The sequence below is a fragment of the Ambystoma mexicanum genome, chromosome 14 (assembly GCF_040938575.1).
Source record: "Ambystoma mexicanum isolate Mex_15411 chromosome 14, UKY_AmexF1_1, whole genome shotgun sequence".
NCBI classification, from domain to species: Eukaryota; Metazoa; Chordata; class Amphibia; order Caudata; family Ambystomatidae; genus Ambystoma; species Ambystoma mexicanum.
In genome coordinates, this window is record NC_090940.1 from 650376197 (window position 1) to 650388586 (window position 12390).

Consider the following 12390-nt stretch of genomic DNA (forward strand, 5'->3'; position numbering starts at 1 on the left):
GGTAGCATTGTTACCAGCACGGTTGGCAATGGGAAGAAATGCTCAGAAAATAAAGCCTTATTTACTAGCCAGCATTTAATGCCTCAATGTGGATCTTCTAGAAACTCTTGGGATGTGTAGTGTATGAGGCACACACTCCTACGTAAGACTTGGTGATGAAATTGAGTTGCTAGACCCAAAGAAAGTTTTGTTCTGCAGCACGTGACCATATTGAAAATGTGCCCAGGAAGAGGTTGGCGGAAGCAGGTGCTAATTCTGTAGGGGAAATTAATGGTGCTCGTGGAACATAGAAATTCAAACAAGTTAATTACATTTTAATTCTGCTGATAGAGGAGCGCATACTATCAGGTCTGTTTTTTAACAACTTTCAGCATGTTCTCTATTGTGTATGCCTTCTTATAACTGGGTTATCTTGGGGCCCGCCTAATTCCTAATGGCATAAGCAATCAGAAACGTCCTTGAAATTTGAAAGGCAGCGCCACAAAGATTCATGCATTCTTTTTGTGTTTTGTGGTCTTTCTCCCGTCCTGAAGGATGACAAAGACACAGACTCGAACAAAGAAAGTCTGGATGACTTGTTCCCGAATGATGATGATGATCAAGGCCCGGGAAGTGAGTACACTGCCATACTTTCACACAGAGTTCTTTGTTTCCTGGATTTCCAGACATGGTTTAGCTTTTACAGCTCTGTAAGAACATGACTTTACAGTTTTCCCCATATTTTCCAGCATTATATACTACAAATAATTTCTTATTTTAAGTTTGCCAATATGTTTATAGAATTGCACTAAATCTTTTTTAATAGCATTACTGTAACAGAACACAGTCTTCTTGACTGAATGAGGGGAAAGCGAACAATAACGTCAGCGTTCTGTCAGACTGTAAGAAGTGCTTTGTTTATCATAAGTGGAAATTGATAAGAATCTGTTCCATCCCAGTTTATCTTGATCCTCCCTCTCTGGTCAGATGTGTACTGTTATACACCACTGCATGTGCCTCTATTGCACATTTCCCTGTGTTTTTACATGTTATAGGGAACTACACAAAACGATACGTTAATTACTATGTACAAGTAATTTAAAGAAAAGATAGCCAATCAAAAGAAAACCTTTTAATTCTATCAAAAATGCAAGATAGTTATGGTTGGCCTTCTCCATTAACACTGCAAGCCAGAAAATCATTTGTGCAGTCTGGGTTTTAACACAGCACCGTACTGAAACTGCACTGATTAATGTGTTGGATGACACTACATTTCTCGAATTAAGTGGTTTTTCACTATCCTGCTTTTTGTTTGACCATGTCAGGACTGGCTTGTCGCAATCCGCAGGGGCTGATGCTGATCCCACAGACCCTTACAAGGAGTTTCCTGCTCTATCCTATTTTGTACAGCTGAGTTTAGAACCCCAAGAAAGGGAAAGGGAAAGGGGTAGTGGAGAAAATGATAAACGAGATACAGCTGACTTTCCATCTTCTGAAAACACCGGTATCTGTGATAAAGCAAACACACCAGATTACAAAAACCCTGTATGGAGCAAGTGCAACATTAAAACAGTTATCACTTTCACTCTATTACCCGCCTAACATCTGCTATGAGCTCAGAGGTGTAATATTGACAAAATAATCGTTCTTTTATTTCTTAAAATGATTGTTCAGAGGTACCCAGCTTAACAGTTCCAGGATCTAGAGTTCTATATTCTTCTAGTCTCTTCCTTTCTCTGTACTGAGTAACACCACCAGATCCTTGTGTCTCTGCCCCTTAAAAAGAATACTGATAGTAGATATAACCTTTAACAGCTTGCTTTTGAAAGAACTGGGAGTAATGTCTTCTAATATTTGCAGTTGCTTGGATAACTGAAAATAATGTATTTTCCAGTTACTTGTATAGACTAAATGGGTAATAATCTGCACTTTGCAGTTTTTAACCTAAAAATAACTGAAAACTAAGTTATGAACTATAAACGGAGCGTTCTTCCGATAAAAAACGCTGTCCTCTTTCTGCTTCCATGAACTTTCTTTCACTGAACTTACCGCTCTCTGAATCTCTTTTGAAGCATGCGTACTACGGGACAGGATCGCGAGCTGGATTAAAATCGCGTGTCTGAAAAAAACGCTTCACAGCTGACGCCTTTACTCAGTGTTACTCGCGCTTGATTAAACTGACGCGTCGCACAAATGTTAGCAGTCATTTGCCGAGGAATGAAGCGTGCTTAGTGTACACAAGCCTGGCGTCACTCTGTATGCTGCTCTAACTCTCGGGACACGTTAAAAATAAATGTCATACATTGCCGATCTTCAATGTCAATCTGTCTTTCATTCGCCGCACTGTACACACTTGCAGATGTCTGTTACAACAACGTCTTCATTACACTCAACTCAATTCCAAACTGTTACTTATTTCTTTTTTTTTTTTTTTTTTTTTATTTTAATGATTTTTTATTGTTAAAATATTGATTTTGATACAGATATCAACAGGTTACAGACTTTGAATAAAACAAGAACCACAGAGAAATGACATAGTAAATGATTTTGATCCTTTGTAATAGTATTTCTATAAGGCTAAGTCATTTGTTAAATTCACTTTTAACATTCCTAAGAAAGACTTTCAATTTTATAACAACTTAATTAATTCCTGCCTTGATGCACTTGCCCAATTTTCCAATGAAACTCTTACTCCAGATGCCCTTAGACTAATGCACCTTACCACAGGTAGTGAACTTCGAGCCTCTAAAATTTACAATATGCTCACCTCAAATTTTAAGATTTGCCCTATACGTCTGAAATGGGAACTTGATTTGGGCTTCATGTTTGAAGATGAAATATGGCATCGTCTGTTTGCTAAAATCAAACAAATATCGGTATCAGCAAATATATCACAACACTATTATTTCTTCATGCACAGAGCATTTATTACTCCAGCCAAATTGGCTAAGTCTAATCCGAATTATAATGCTAAATGTTGGTCATGTGGCATATCTCCCGCCACGTATATGCATATGTTTTTTGAATGTTCATTTACTGTTAAATTTTGGCAGGAAATCTGGAAGCTTCTTAAATGTATCTTCTGTGTTGATGTGCCCTTTTCCTTTGTTACTTATTTCTTAAAGAGCTAGGATGATTACAGGTCTTCCATTCAACAATTACATTACTTCTCTTGCACCGTAAATGTTCTCGGAACAATTAAAATGATCTTCGCTTCATGGCTTTACTGTAAGTATTGGCAAAATCCGTTCTTCAGTCTTCCTAACATTTAATTTCAAAGCGAAACGCTCCCACCCAATATTTCTTCAAGATGATGACACACTCTGCTTCTGAAATCTTCTTACTTCTGAGGAAAGGTTTCTGAACTCTGAATTGGGCCTAAAATCAAGGAAAACTATGGTACACAACCAGTCTTTGAGTTTCTAGGGATAAAAGGCAGTTATAGAACCCTGCACACCAGCAAGGTACCTAGGCCATTGTCCTCCTAGCCAATCAGAATAGCCCAACATTCCTCCATCTTAACTTGGGAAACCTACCATATTTATTGTTAAAGAAACAGCCTCCAACCCTATGAACCACTACAGATCTATTCCAGCTACCAACCCTGAGAGACCAGTAGCATTTGATACAGTAAACAGCATATACATGTAGGAGGCCACGGCATATAACCCTGAATCAACGTGGTTTCTATCATTTCTAGTCAACTATTAAAAAGTAGAGCTATCAGGGAGCATAACCAGCTCACAAGTGAAAATGCATGTGAAGAGCTGTGGTGCAGACTCCACCTGGGGCACTTGCCAAATGGCCACCAGACATTAGTTATCCTCCCAGACCGAGGATCCAGGAGAGAAAATGGTGCAGAGCTTGAATACTTCCAAATTGGCCGCTTGGGTATGGTCAAGTGGGAATCATTTGCAGTCCTGGCTCACAAGGAACCTGCAGGGCTTCAGGCAAGATGGTGCTGACATTCCTCACACTCTGACGAAGTGTAGAGTCCTGATTTGGGTGGCAATTGTTAAGCTAAGAGGCAGGGCAGCGAACACACAGTTTAGGAGGGTAGCCAAGAAGCATTGCAGATGAGTGTGGCAGTTTACCTGGGACTGCGTGCTGACCTTTGGTGGTCATAGGGAAAGGTGGTAAAGGAAGGAGCAGAAGTGGAAAGAACAAGCAAAGTGACTGGACCCCAGGAGCACCCAGTGGCCTCCACTGGATAACCGAGAACACCAAAGGTGGCGGCTCCAAGGCCAGGTCATTTACCGACCTGCTGAAATCAATACTGGGGCTAGCACGACTTAAGATGAATGAATAAGCAGCAGGCATTTTTGGTAATGGTAACGGTATGTGGTTTACCACGGTATGTGGTAATGAACCACATACCGTGTTTGATGCTGGTATAATCTGGATCCTACAACTCTGGTGGGCCCCATACACATGTGGAGTGTGATCAATTCAGTGTCCTGACGTCATCCTAAGAGCTGAGAAATATGGGTCTCTGGAAAGCCGGCCTGCCAGGTCCCTAGGGTCAGTGAAGTGAACTGCCTAGGGGCTGGTGATCTTCAGAGTTTTCCATTCCCATTCCCCCCTCAGCCACCGATCAACTGCATAGGGACACTTCATATGTTGACCCCAAACTTTGTGGCCTTAAAATTGTATTTTTATCTCCAAAAAGAAATATCTCTAAGAGCACATTTCTTTCTAGCTAGAATATCGCCCGGGAACCTTTCATCGCCTTTTTGGGATTTCAGAACTCCGCTTCTCTTGACTGCCCAACACCTCTAGCTCATTCTCTTTGCAATAACTTGGTTACATTTTTCTCAGAACAAAATCTGTAAGATTCAAGCTGACTTGGTTGCAGCCGCCCCACTAGGTGATCCTCATGCAATCATGTCACCTCTGCAGGACATTAACACAGAGACAAACCCGTCATTGGGAACCCTGCTTGCCTATGGTCGCTTCCCATGACCCATGTCCTCCCTCTAAATTTAAGGAGACACTAATGGCATCTGATTTGTGTAGCATTATTAATTCTGTGATAATTCCAGGTCAACTTAAATCACCACCAGAGCCAAATGGAGAACCAATCCTCTATCAAAACCCATGACACTTAGAGCTGCGTACAACAACAGTAATCGTTACTATCTTCAGAGTATGATGCATAGATCGACAGAAAGAGTAACGTACACAGTATATAAGGATATTCTAACTCTAAAGCCAAGTCTGACGAGACCTGCAACTGTAGCAGAAATCCATCACCGAATGACAATCTCTTCATAATTAGGCTAGGTGTCACTGCTTCAAATAGCACACCTAATACAAAGATTACGAGAACTAAAGCTGGAATCGGATCAAAAGATCCCATTGCTTGCAAGAACGAAGTAATATCCTATAAATATGTTTGTGAGAAGTTCAAAGGCAGCCATGAAGGGACCTAACCAAACCCTCATCACCTCAAAGAACCAGACACCAAAAAGTGGTCCTTTAACAATCTTCTTCTTCGAGGCTGTATGTTCCTACACAAAGACAGCATGGCTGATGGGGAATTACAATCCTATATATTGAAGAGCTTTGATGCATTGAGATTACAAATAATCCCTACGTCTAATATTAGCACATGATCAGATGACAGTCACAGAATGCAAACCACTCGTTCATATAATTTGCAGTCTATAGCAAACCACAGTACCACACACCATTCTTGGAGGAGACTCGACTTGACAGAGATCCTTCAGGTCCAACACACTTAAGTACTCCTTCTGGGCGACTTCAAGCTCTGCATGGATGTCATGTCCTCACGAGAGGAATTCATCTAGAGCTGCTGGCCCCACAGACCCCTCTTAGAGTGCAGTCAGTAGAGTTAAATTAATCACTGCAGTCAGAACATGGAACAAAACAACACACTTTGATCTCATCACAGAGATCCACAAAGAAGAAATGAAAAGCAAGACAACTGCAATCATTCTGTATTTCCAGTGTCCTCTCTTACTTCAGGAAACCTCATCCTAAACTGAGAATCCCTCCTTTTATTTGCTCAGAGGAAAACGATGCTCCATTTATTTTCTGGTATTTCCTAGGAACTCATTTGGGTCTCTGACTTCTACCAATGTGAGCATAGCGCTACAGATCTTCTATAACACTTTGTAATGAAAGCTCCTTTCTTATTTGAGAAATGATTTACCTTGTTCACTGAGGAACATCTCAAAGGAGGAGTTGTCCTTTCAATTGCTTAGTCTGTCCTTTCAGTTGTGAACGGTTCAGTCTTCAGATCTTATCTGCTAAATCTATAGATCCCGAAATGAACCCCAGCTAACTCTGTAGAACATGTTTACATTGTTTTGGTCTTTTGAAACTTCTCTTTTAAAACTGTTTACTAATCCCGAAGATTGGGCTTGTGTGCTTTGCTAGCCTCCATGTGCTACTTTAACCCGAACCCCAAGTTTTGTGAAGACACTCACATTCTTAGACAACAAGATGTTAGATTGGTGGAACAGTTTTGGCTGAGCTGGTAACATCAACATACCCTATAATATCAGTCCAGAGTACATGGGGCACATTTTACGTTCTTTGATACCAAGTACCAAAGTCAAGCCTTGGTGGGAGTGGCAAAGATGAAGGCATTGAACCTCCCAAAAGATTCTTGCTCTGCCTTTTTCATCAAAGAGCGGCTTTCAAGCAGACTGTCCTCGCTCCCCTCCTCTTAAAAACCTTGGAAAATCCAAAGGCTCCAGTATGTTAACCATTTCCAACCTAGTCTACCCATATAAGATTTTGGAATCCGAAATCGCAAAGCAACTATAGGTTTTTCTAGACTCCATCCTCGGGCTATGTGTAGATCCAACATCCTTGAGGATAGTGAATATTTGAGCAAAGATACTCCAGCCGCTCTAATCTTGTTGGACCTGGCAGTGGTGGTTCAGTTCTTTATTTTGGCGTTATTGCCATAAAGGATTCACAGTAAAATGAGGAACAGTAACAAAAAACTGTTTTTATACACATAATCCTAAAAAGAAAAATAGAACATGATGTTAATAACTCTCTGCGGGTTAAAAAAGTGACATGAAAAAGATTTAGCTACAAAAACCTTAAGAAGACTGCAAACATCAACATGTCGGTAATTAGGTCATCTGAAGCTAATTAAATCAACTTTCCATCAATCTTTTTAGTTGCATAATGTCAGGATTAATCAGGTGAGTACAAAGGCAGCGAATATGGCAAGGGAAATGTGCACAAAATCGCACAGTGAATAACCTTGAATCAAACAACGTGCACACAAGAACCACGACTCATAATACTAAAACCCAGGAGTGCAGATAGAGTGAAACAAAAATACCTATATATGAAAAGGGATGTGGGGTAAGCACTTAGAACCTCCTTATGACTGAAAGGAAAGTCGGCAAACTCCTTACCCACTATGCTCTTACAGATACTGACAGCGCTAACCCCACGTAGAGGGCAAGCAAGGACAGGATCTGTGTGCTGACACTCTGGATGATACTGAATAAGGAACTTAGAAACAGTACTCACGAGAACCGGAAAGACCACTTGAATGTCAGTAAACCCACGAACCCAGTTGATCAAACAAGGACCCAGAAGGCTATAACAGCAATGGGTGGAGGATAACTAAATACCTAAGACCTAAGTCAAGGAGCAAGTAGGAATTGTGAATAAAGAAATAGTGAGGAAAACAAAAGGCATTCACACAGGGACTAGTTACTACAGCACCCCACACCTAAATAATCAAATGGGAAATAAATGCAGAAGAGAAATGGAAAACATGGCATGGATCCCAATAGGAAGTAAGGATCAGGAGCAGGGAAAATGATATCACAAAAGGAAACCTTACCCACCCATCCAAGGGGAAAAGGCAGGAAACTAAATCTAAAAAAGGAAAGACTAATGCATCAAGTTTTTTAGTAGCAAAGGACAGCATCAAAGAAATAGAAAACACAGGCACATTGGGCTGCATCAAAGGGTAAAGCACAGAGAAAGGCTGCCTGCAGACAGAGGAAGACAGAAAGGGAAATCCAGAAAGCAGAAATCAATTTAGCACATGAATCCGAAATCCAGGGCGGAGGAACAAGAAACAGGAGCTAGGAACTAGGCACAAAAGCTAGGAACAAGGAACAAGGGACTAGTCACAACAGGAACACTGCAACGATGACCAGCGCTGGACTGAAGTAAACTGAGGCTTTTAAAGCTGCTTAACGAGCACACCCCTCAGGTGTGCTGCCTGCTGCACCTGCAGCCACAGGTGTTGCCTATCCTCCACCCTACCTTGTCCTGCAAGGGAGGAGGTGAAGCAGTGAGCCAGGCATTCTGGGAAGCATAGTCATTTGAGTAAAGTAGCATGCTGGCTGCCAAAAACCTGGAATGGATCCGGAAGGGAAGTAACTTGGAAAATAAGGTTTTAGCGCTCCCAATTCATCACAGCACTGTAGCATAAGGTTCGGAGGAAATGTCCAGTAGGGAATAAACCCCAAAACATGCCCCCAAGTGGCGGGAACGGGAGCGAAGGGAGCGAGTCGTGACACATAATCAGATTAGCGGACGAAATAGAGGTTTTTGAGTAATCCATCAAGTAAATAAATAATAAGCTGGGCATGCTTATGAAGTATGTCCATGAAGTGCAAATAGCAGTCAAATGTGATGTGCAATATGTCAGGGGTCAGACATGTGAGACGGATCATGTAAGGTTTTCTCAACAAATGCCGTTTTATTATATTTAAAGGTTGGATGAACGCCTCACTATCCATACCCTGATGAGGATTTCCCTGCCTAAAATAAACTAAAGGAAACACTCTAACAAAGGATATCGGTCCCTCACACTTAAACATACAACAAATGAATAAGGAAATGCATGACAGTTCAAAGTCTCTCCCCTTCCCCATATTTAACTTGATTCTGTGACACAGTTTATGAAAGGAATACAGGGAAATCCTGGGTTTCAAGAAAAGTTGCAACAGTCTTATGCCACTTCCACTGGTAGGCAAAATGTTCCAACACAGAAAAAAGTAGAAAGCTTCTCTTCCTTCTTCAAGAAGTTCTCAGTTCATAAATAGCAGCCATAGTTGTCTTGGTCAGGATGATTTTTGCCATAACAATTAATTCCCAAAAAATATAGTTCCGTTGCAACAGCTTTACTCAGATTTTCTCTTAGCACCACACACAACATAAATTGTCTCTGCCAGAACCACTCTGTTGCACTTCTCCAACGTCCACCTGGTATACTCCCATGCCAGGTCGACTTCTCCAATGGTTTGTGTCGTCGGGGTGTACTCACCTGCTCAAACATTTCACATCAACAGTGGCTTTGTGGTTTAGATCAGCTGTCAAGAGGTTCACAACAACTTCACAGTATTCAACAAATTGTACCTTCAGTATTGACAACTCTTCAGGGGAAACAATATTCACATTGGTGCTCTTTACTATTCTTCTACAAATGATGCTCCTCTCCTTCTGCATATCCCTTCCCCAGAAGGGCAGCATTTTTGCCACTCTTGTTTCCCCACTATACCAGTAACCAATGGCTGCCGAGGATAGGGTTACTTTCTGCTTCTCCCTTGGCTTTGGCAATGCAAGTTTTTATCAGCTTTCACAATATATTTCACAAAGTGTGGGCAACAAGTCTCCAGCTCGTGGACCTTTCATTAGCCCCCTACTGCTTTTGGCAATATCGACTAAATGGTGCTTTCCTAAGTCTTAGCCTCTCTTGGCTTGGGCAATGCTTGTCGGTCTTGACTTTTACCTATAGTCTCTCGTGTCTGGGTTAATGCTTGTTGGTCTTAGTTTTTACCAGTAGTCTCTCTTGTCTTGGGCACGGTTTGCTGGTCTTAGCTTTTATCAATTTCGCCCCCTTAATTTGCTGGGCTTCCCACCAACTCACACTTTTAACACTGCAGTCATTCACCTTGGTTACAATGTGTTGCCTTTCACTAGTTAGCGCTTCAAAATCACTTTGTGAATCACTTTCTCTCCTACACGAGTGCGGCGTCTGCTGCTGTTCAATATTTCGGTATTAAAAATTAAGCTTTCGACTTCTTTCACTCCTACGCGAGTGTCTGCCTGAGCCATGCGAGCGGGGATGGAGCGCTCCGGGGGTCACTACAAACCTGTGAACTCACTGGGTAAAGCACACGTTTCCATTCCCCTCACTGCACACAGAACGCGTCTGCTTTTGTGGCTCGTCGCTTCTCGGCAGACTGCTTCCTTCAGTCCGCCTTCGCCTGCGCCACCTGCATTGGGAGCGTCTCTTGTTCCGGAGGTCTTCTGATGCATGCCATCAACCAGAAACCTCCTTGAAGCCCCCAAGTGCACGCCAGCCACCTCAGTCGGCCTCCCGGGAAGGAAAGCTTCCTTTGCCTTCGCTTCCCGCCACGCAGCCTCTGCAATGCGGGTTTCCAATGGGCAAGCGTCTTTGCTGCATGCTTCCCACTGCGTCACCTCTGCCCTTCAGACTCCAGGAGACACCCACCCTCTCAGGACCAGCAGCTGCAATCTGCCTCAAAGGGGGCCCAGTGTCCTCTCTCTCCTTCAGCTTCAATATGGGCTGCTTTCATGAGTCAAGCTGCTGCTTCTCACTTCTACTGCTCTTCTCCTGCTCTCTGGGCCTGCACCTGAGGGGGCTTTTTAAACCTCTGTCTCCCTCAGGCGTGGGTCATTGGTTTTAATGATTGGACTACTCCTGCAACATTGCACCCCTCCAACCCTCTTCCTCGTCCCAGTACTATAGGGAATAAAAGGACTGAAGTCCCTAATGACAAAGTTAGTTTTCTAAGCTTGATTTGCATTTTTAAACACTCCCTTGTTCCTCCCAATATTCTATAAAGGAATTTCATAGGAATTAGTCACCAAACTTTGACAAGGGCCAGGCAATTCTTTTAAGCTCTTATTTTATTTTATTTTATTTTTTTATTAAAATGATATAGTTTATACAATAAAATGTTCATTTTTCTACTATACATTTTCGATATTATACATTCTATATAAAAGTTCATTATAATCACGTGCCTCTTTTGGTTAGACAAAAAAAAAATATCCAATTCTAACTTCGCATTACAGATCCGTGGAAACAAAGCCTGTTGTTCACTGCCTTAAACTATATCTTATCCAGGTCCAAGATATTTGTAATGAATTGGGTGAGGGTAAAAATTGATTTTTTATCCTGTCCACTCATCAGTTTTTCCCATCTTTCAGCAGGCTCAAGCTGGAACTTTTCAATTCCAAACAGGGATCCAAATAGGGCTAGCTTCTGAGCCAGTGCCGTACATACCATAATTAGATGGTACAAAGTTTCTGGCTCCACTGGTACTAAACAAAACCGGCAATAGCTTTCTGCAGAAACAAGCTGCTTGGTTTTAGATAGTCTTTCTCGGGTAGGGATTAAGTTTAAGCGCTTATTATTCCTAGACTTTCGTTGACTGTACCTTTGGGCGTCGGAGAGATTTTTAGATTTCCAAGTTTCAAGATTTTTGTCAGGAGTCTTATAATTGTTTTCACCTCTATTTGCTGGCGGATCTAGTGGAATAGCAAGCTGATTATTGCAACAAGCTATTATATATTTTTGGCATTGTGGAGATATCCTCCCTAGAGGAGTACAAATACTGTTTCTCATCCCACATAGTCCTCCCAATTCCTTGGTCCTTTTCTCCTCCCAGGTGATCCTCCCGCAGAACACTACCGCCAAGGTCAGGATCAGAAAGCGTCTGCCTTTCCCTGGCCACCTGGGAGGAGACTTTAGGCAGCGAATTAGTGAGGAATCTGCAGGATTCATCACAAATAACGCAAAAGGGCAGGGTTTAACAGTACAAATAGTACGACATTGGGCGCTTGCTTGGTTCCCCGGTTGACCCAGCGTACCAAATACTCGCGTAAGGTGCAGAAGAAACAGATAGCAGCCTAACTTGGTATACAAAAACGCAATGTGCAAGGTGCAGCGACACAGCTAGACTATCATTAGTTTGGCTCTTCTTTTCCATGCCCTGCTTAAGAAGGCGGCCAGAGCAAAGGCAACTTTCACCTCCAAACTCGGCAGTAGGAAGGCGAGTGTAGATCTGTAAATGCCTTATGCCACTTTCTCTTAAAATGCACACTAATGGGCTCTTATATCAGCATAAGCAGGGCAGAAGATAATAAAATGTGCCAGGCTCTCTACTGCACTAAAGACACATCAGGGGTTGGCTCCCACCTTCCAAATGTGCGTCCGTGCTGCCAGCAGCAAGACATGTAGTCTTGCTTTGATCAGCAAGGTCCTGTGGTGTATGTTTGTTTCAAAGGACAGGTACCCTGTCAATTGCGATGAGTGCAAAGGTGAGCGATAGTCTGACAGTGGTTCAGGATAAAATACACCACAAGATCCTGTTGGAGAGATTGGAGTAGTGGATGGGTGTATCAGTCCACTTCTTCTTTACTGACTGG

The 12390-nt window shown here is 42.2% G+C and overlaps 1 protein-coding gene across 16 annotated transcripts in view; it reads left to right on the plus strand.

Moving 5' to 3' along the window:
* KLC1 (kinesin light chain 1) overlaps positions 1 to 12390 on the plus strand; it is a 469931-nt gene that overhangs the window by 194959 nt on the left and 262582 nt on the right. For all 16 annotated transcript variants that reach the window (XM_069638172.1, XM_069638170.1, XM_069638175.1 and 13 more), the window contains one exon: positions 534 to 612. In XM_069638172.1, the coding sequence (XP_069494273.1) occupies positions 534 to 612 (79 nt within the window). The remainder of the gene's footprint in view (positions 1 to 533; positions 613 to 12390) is intronic.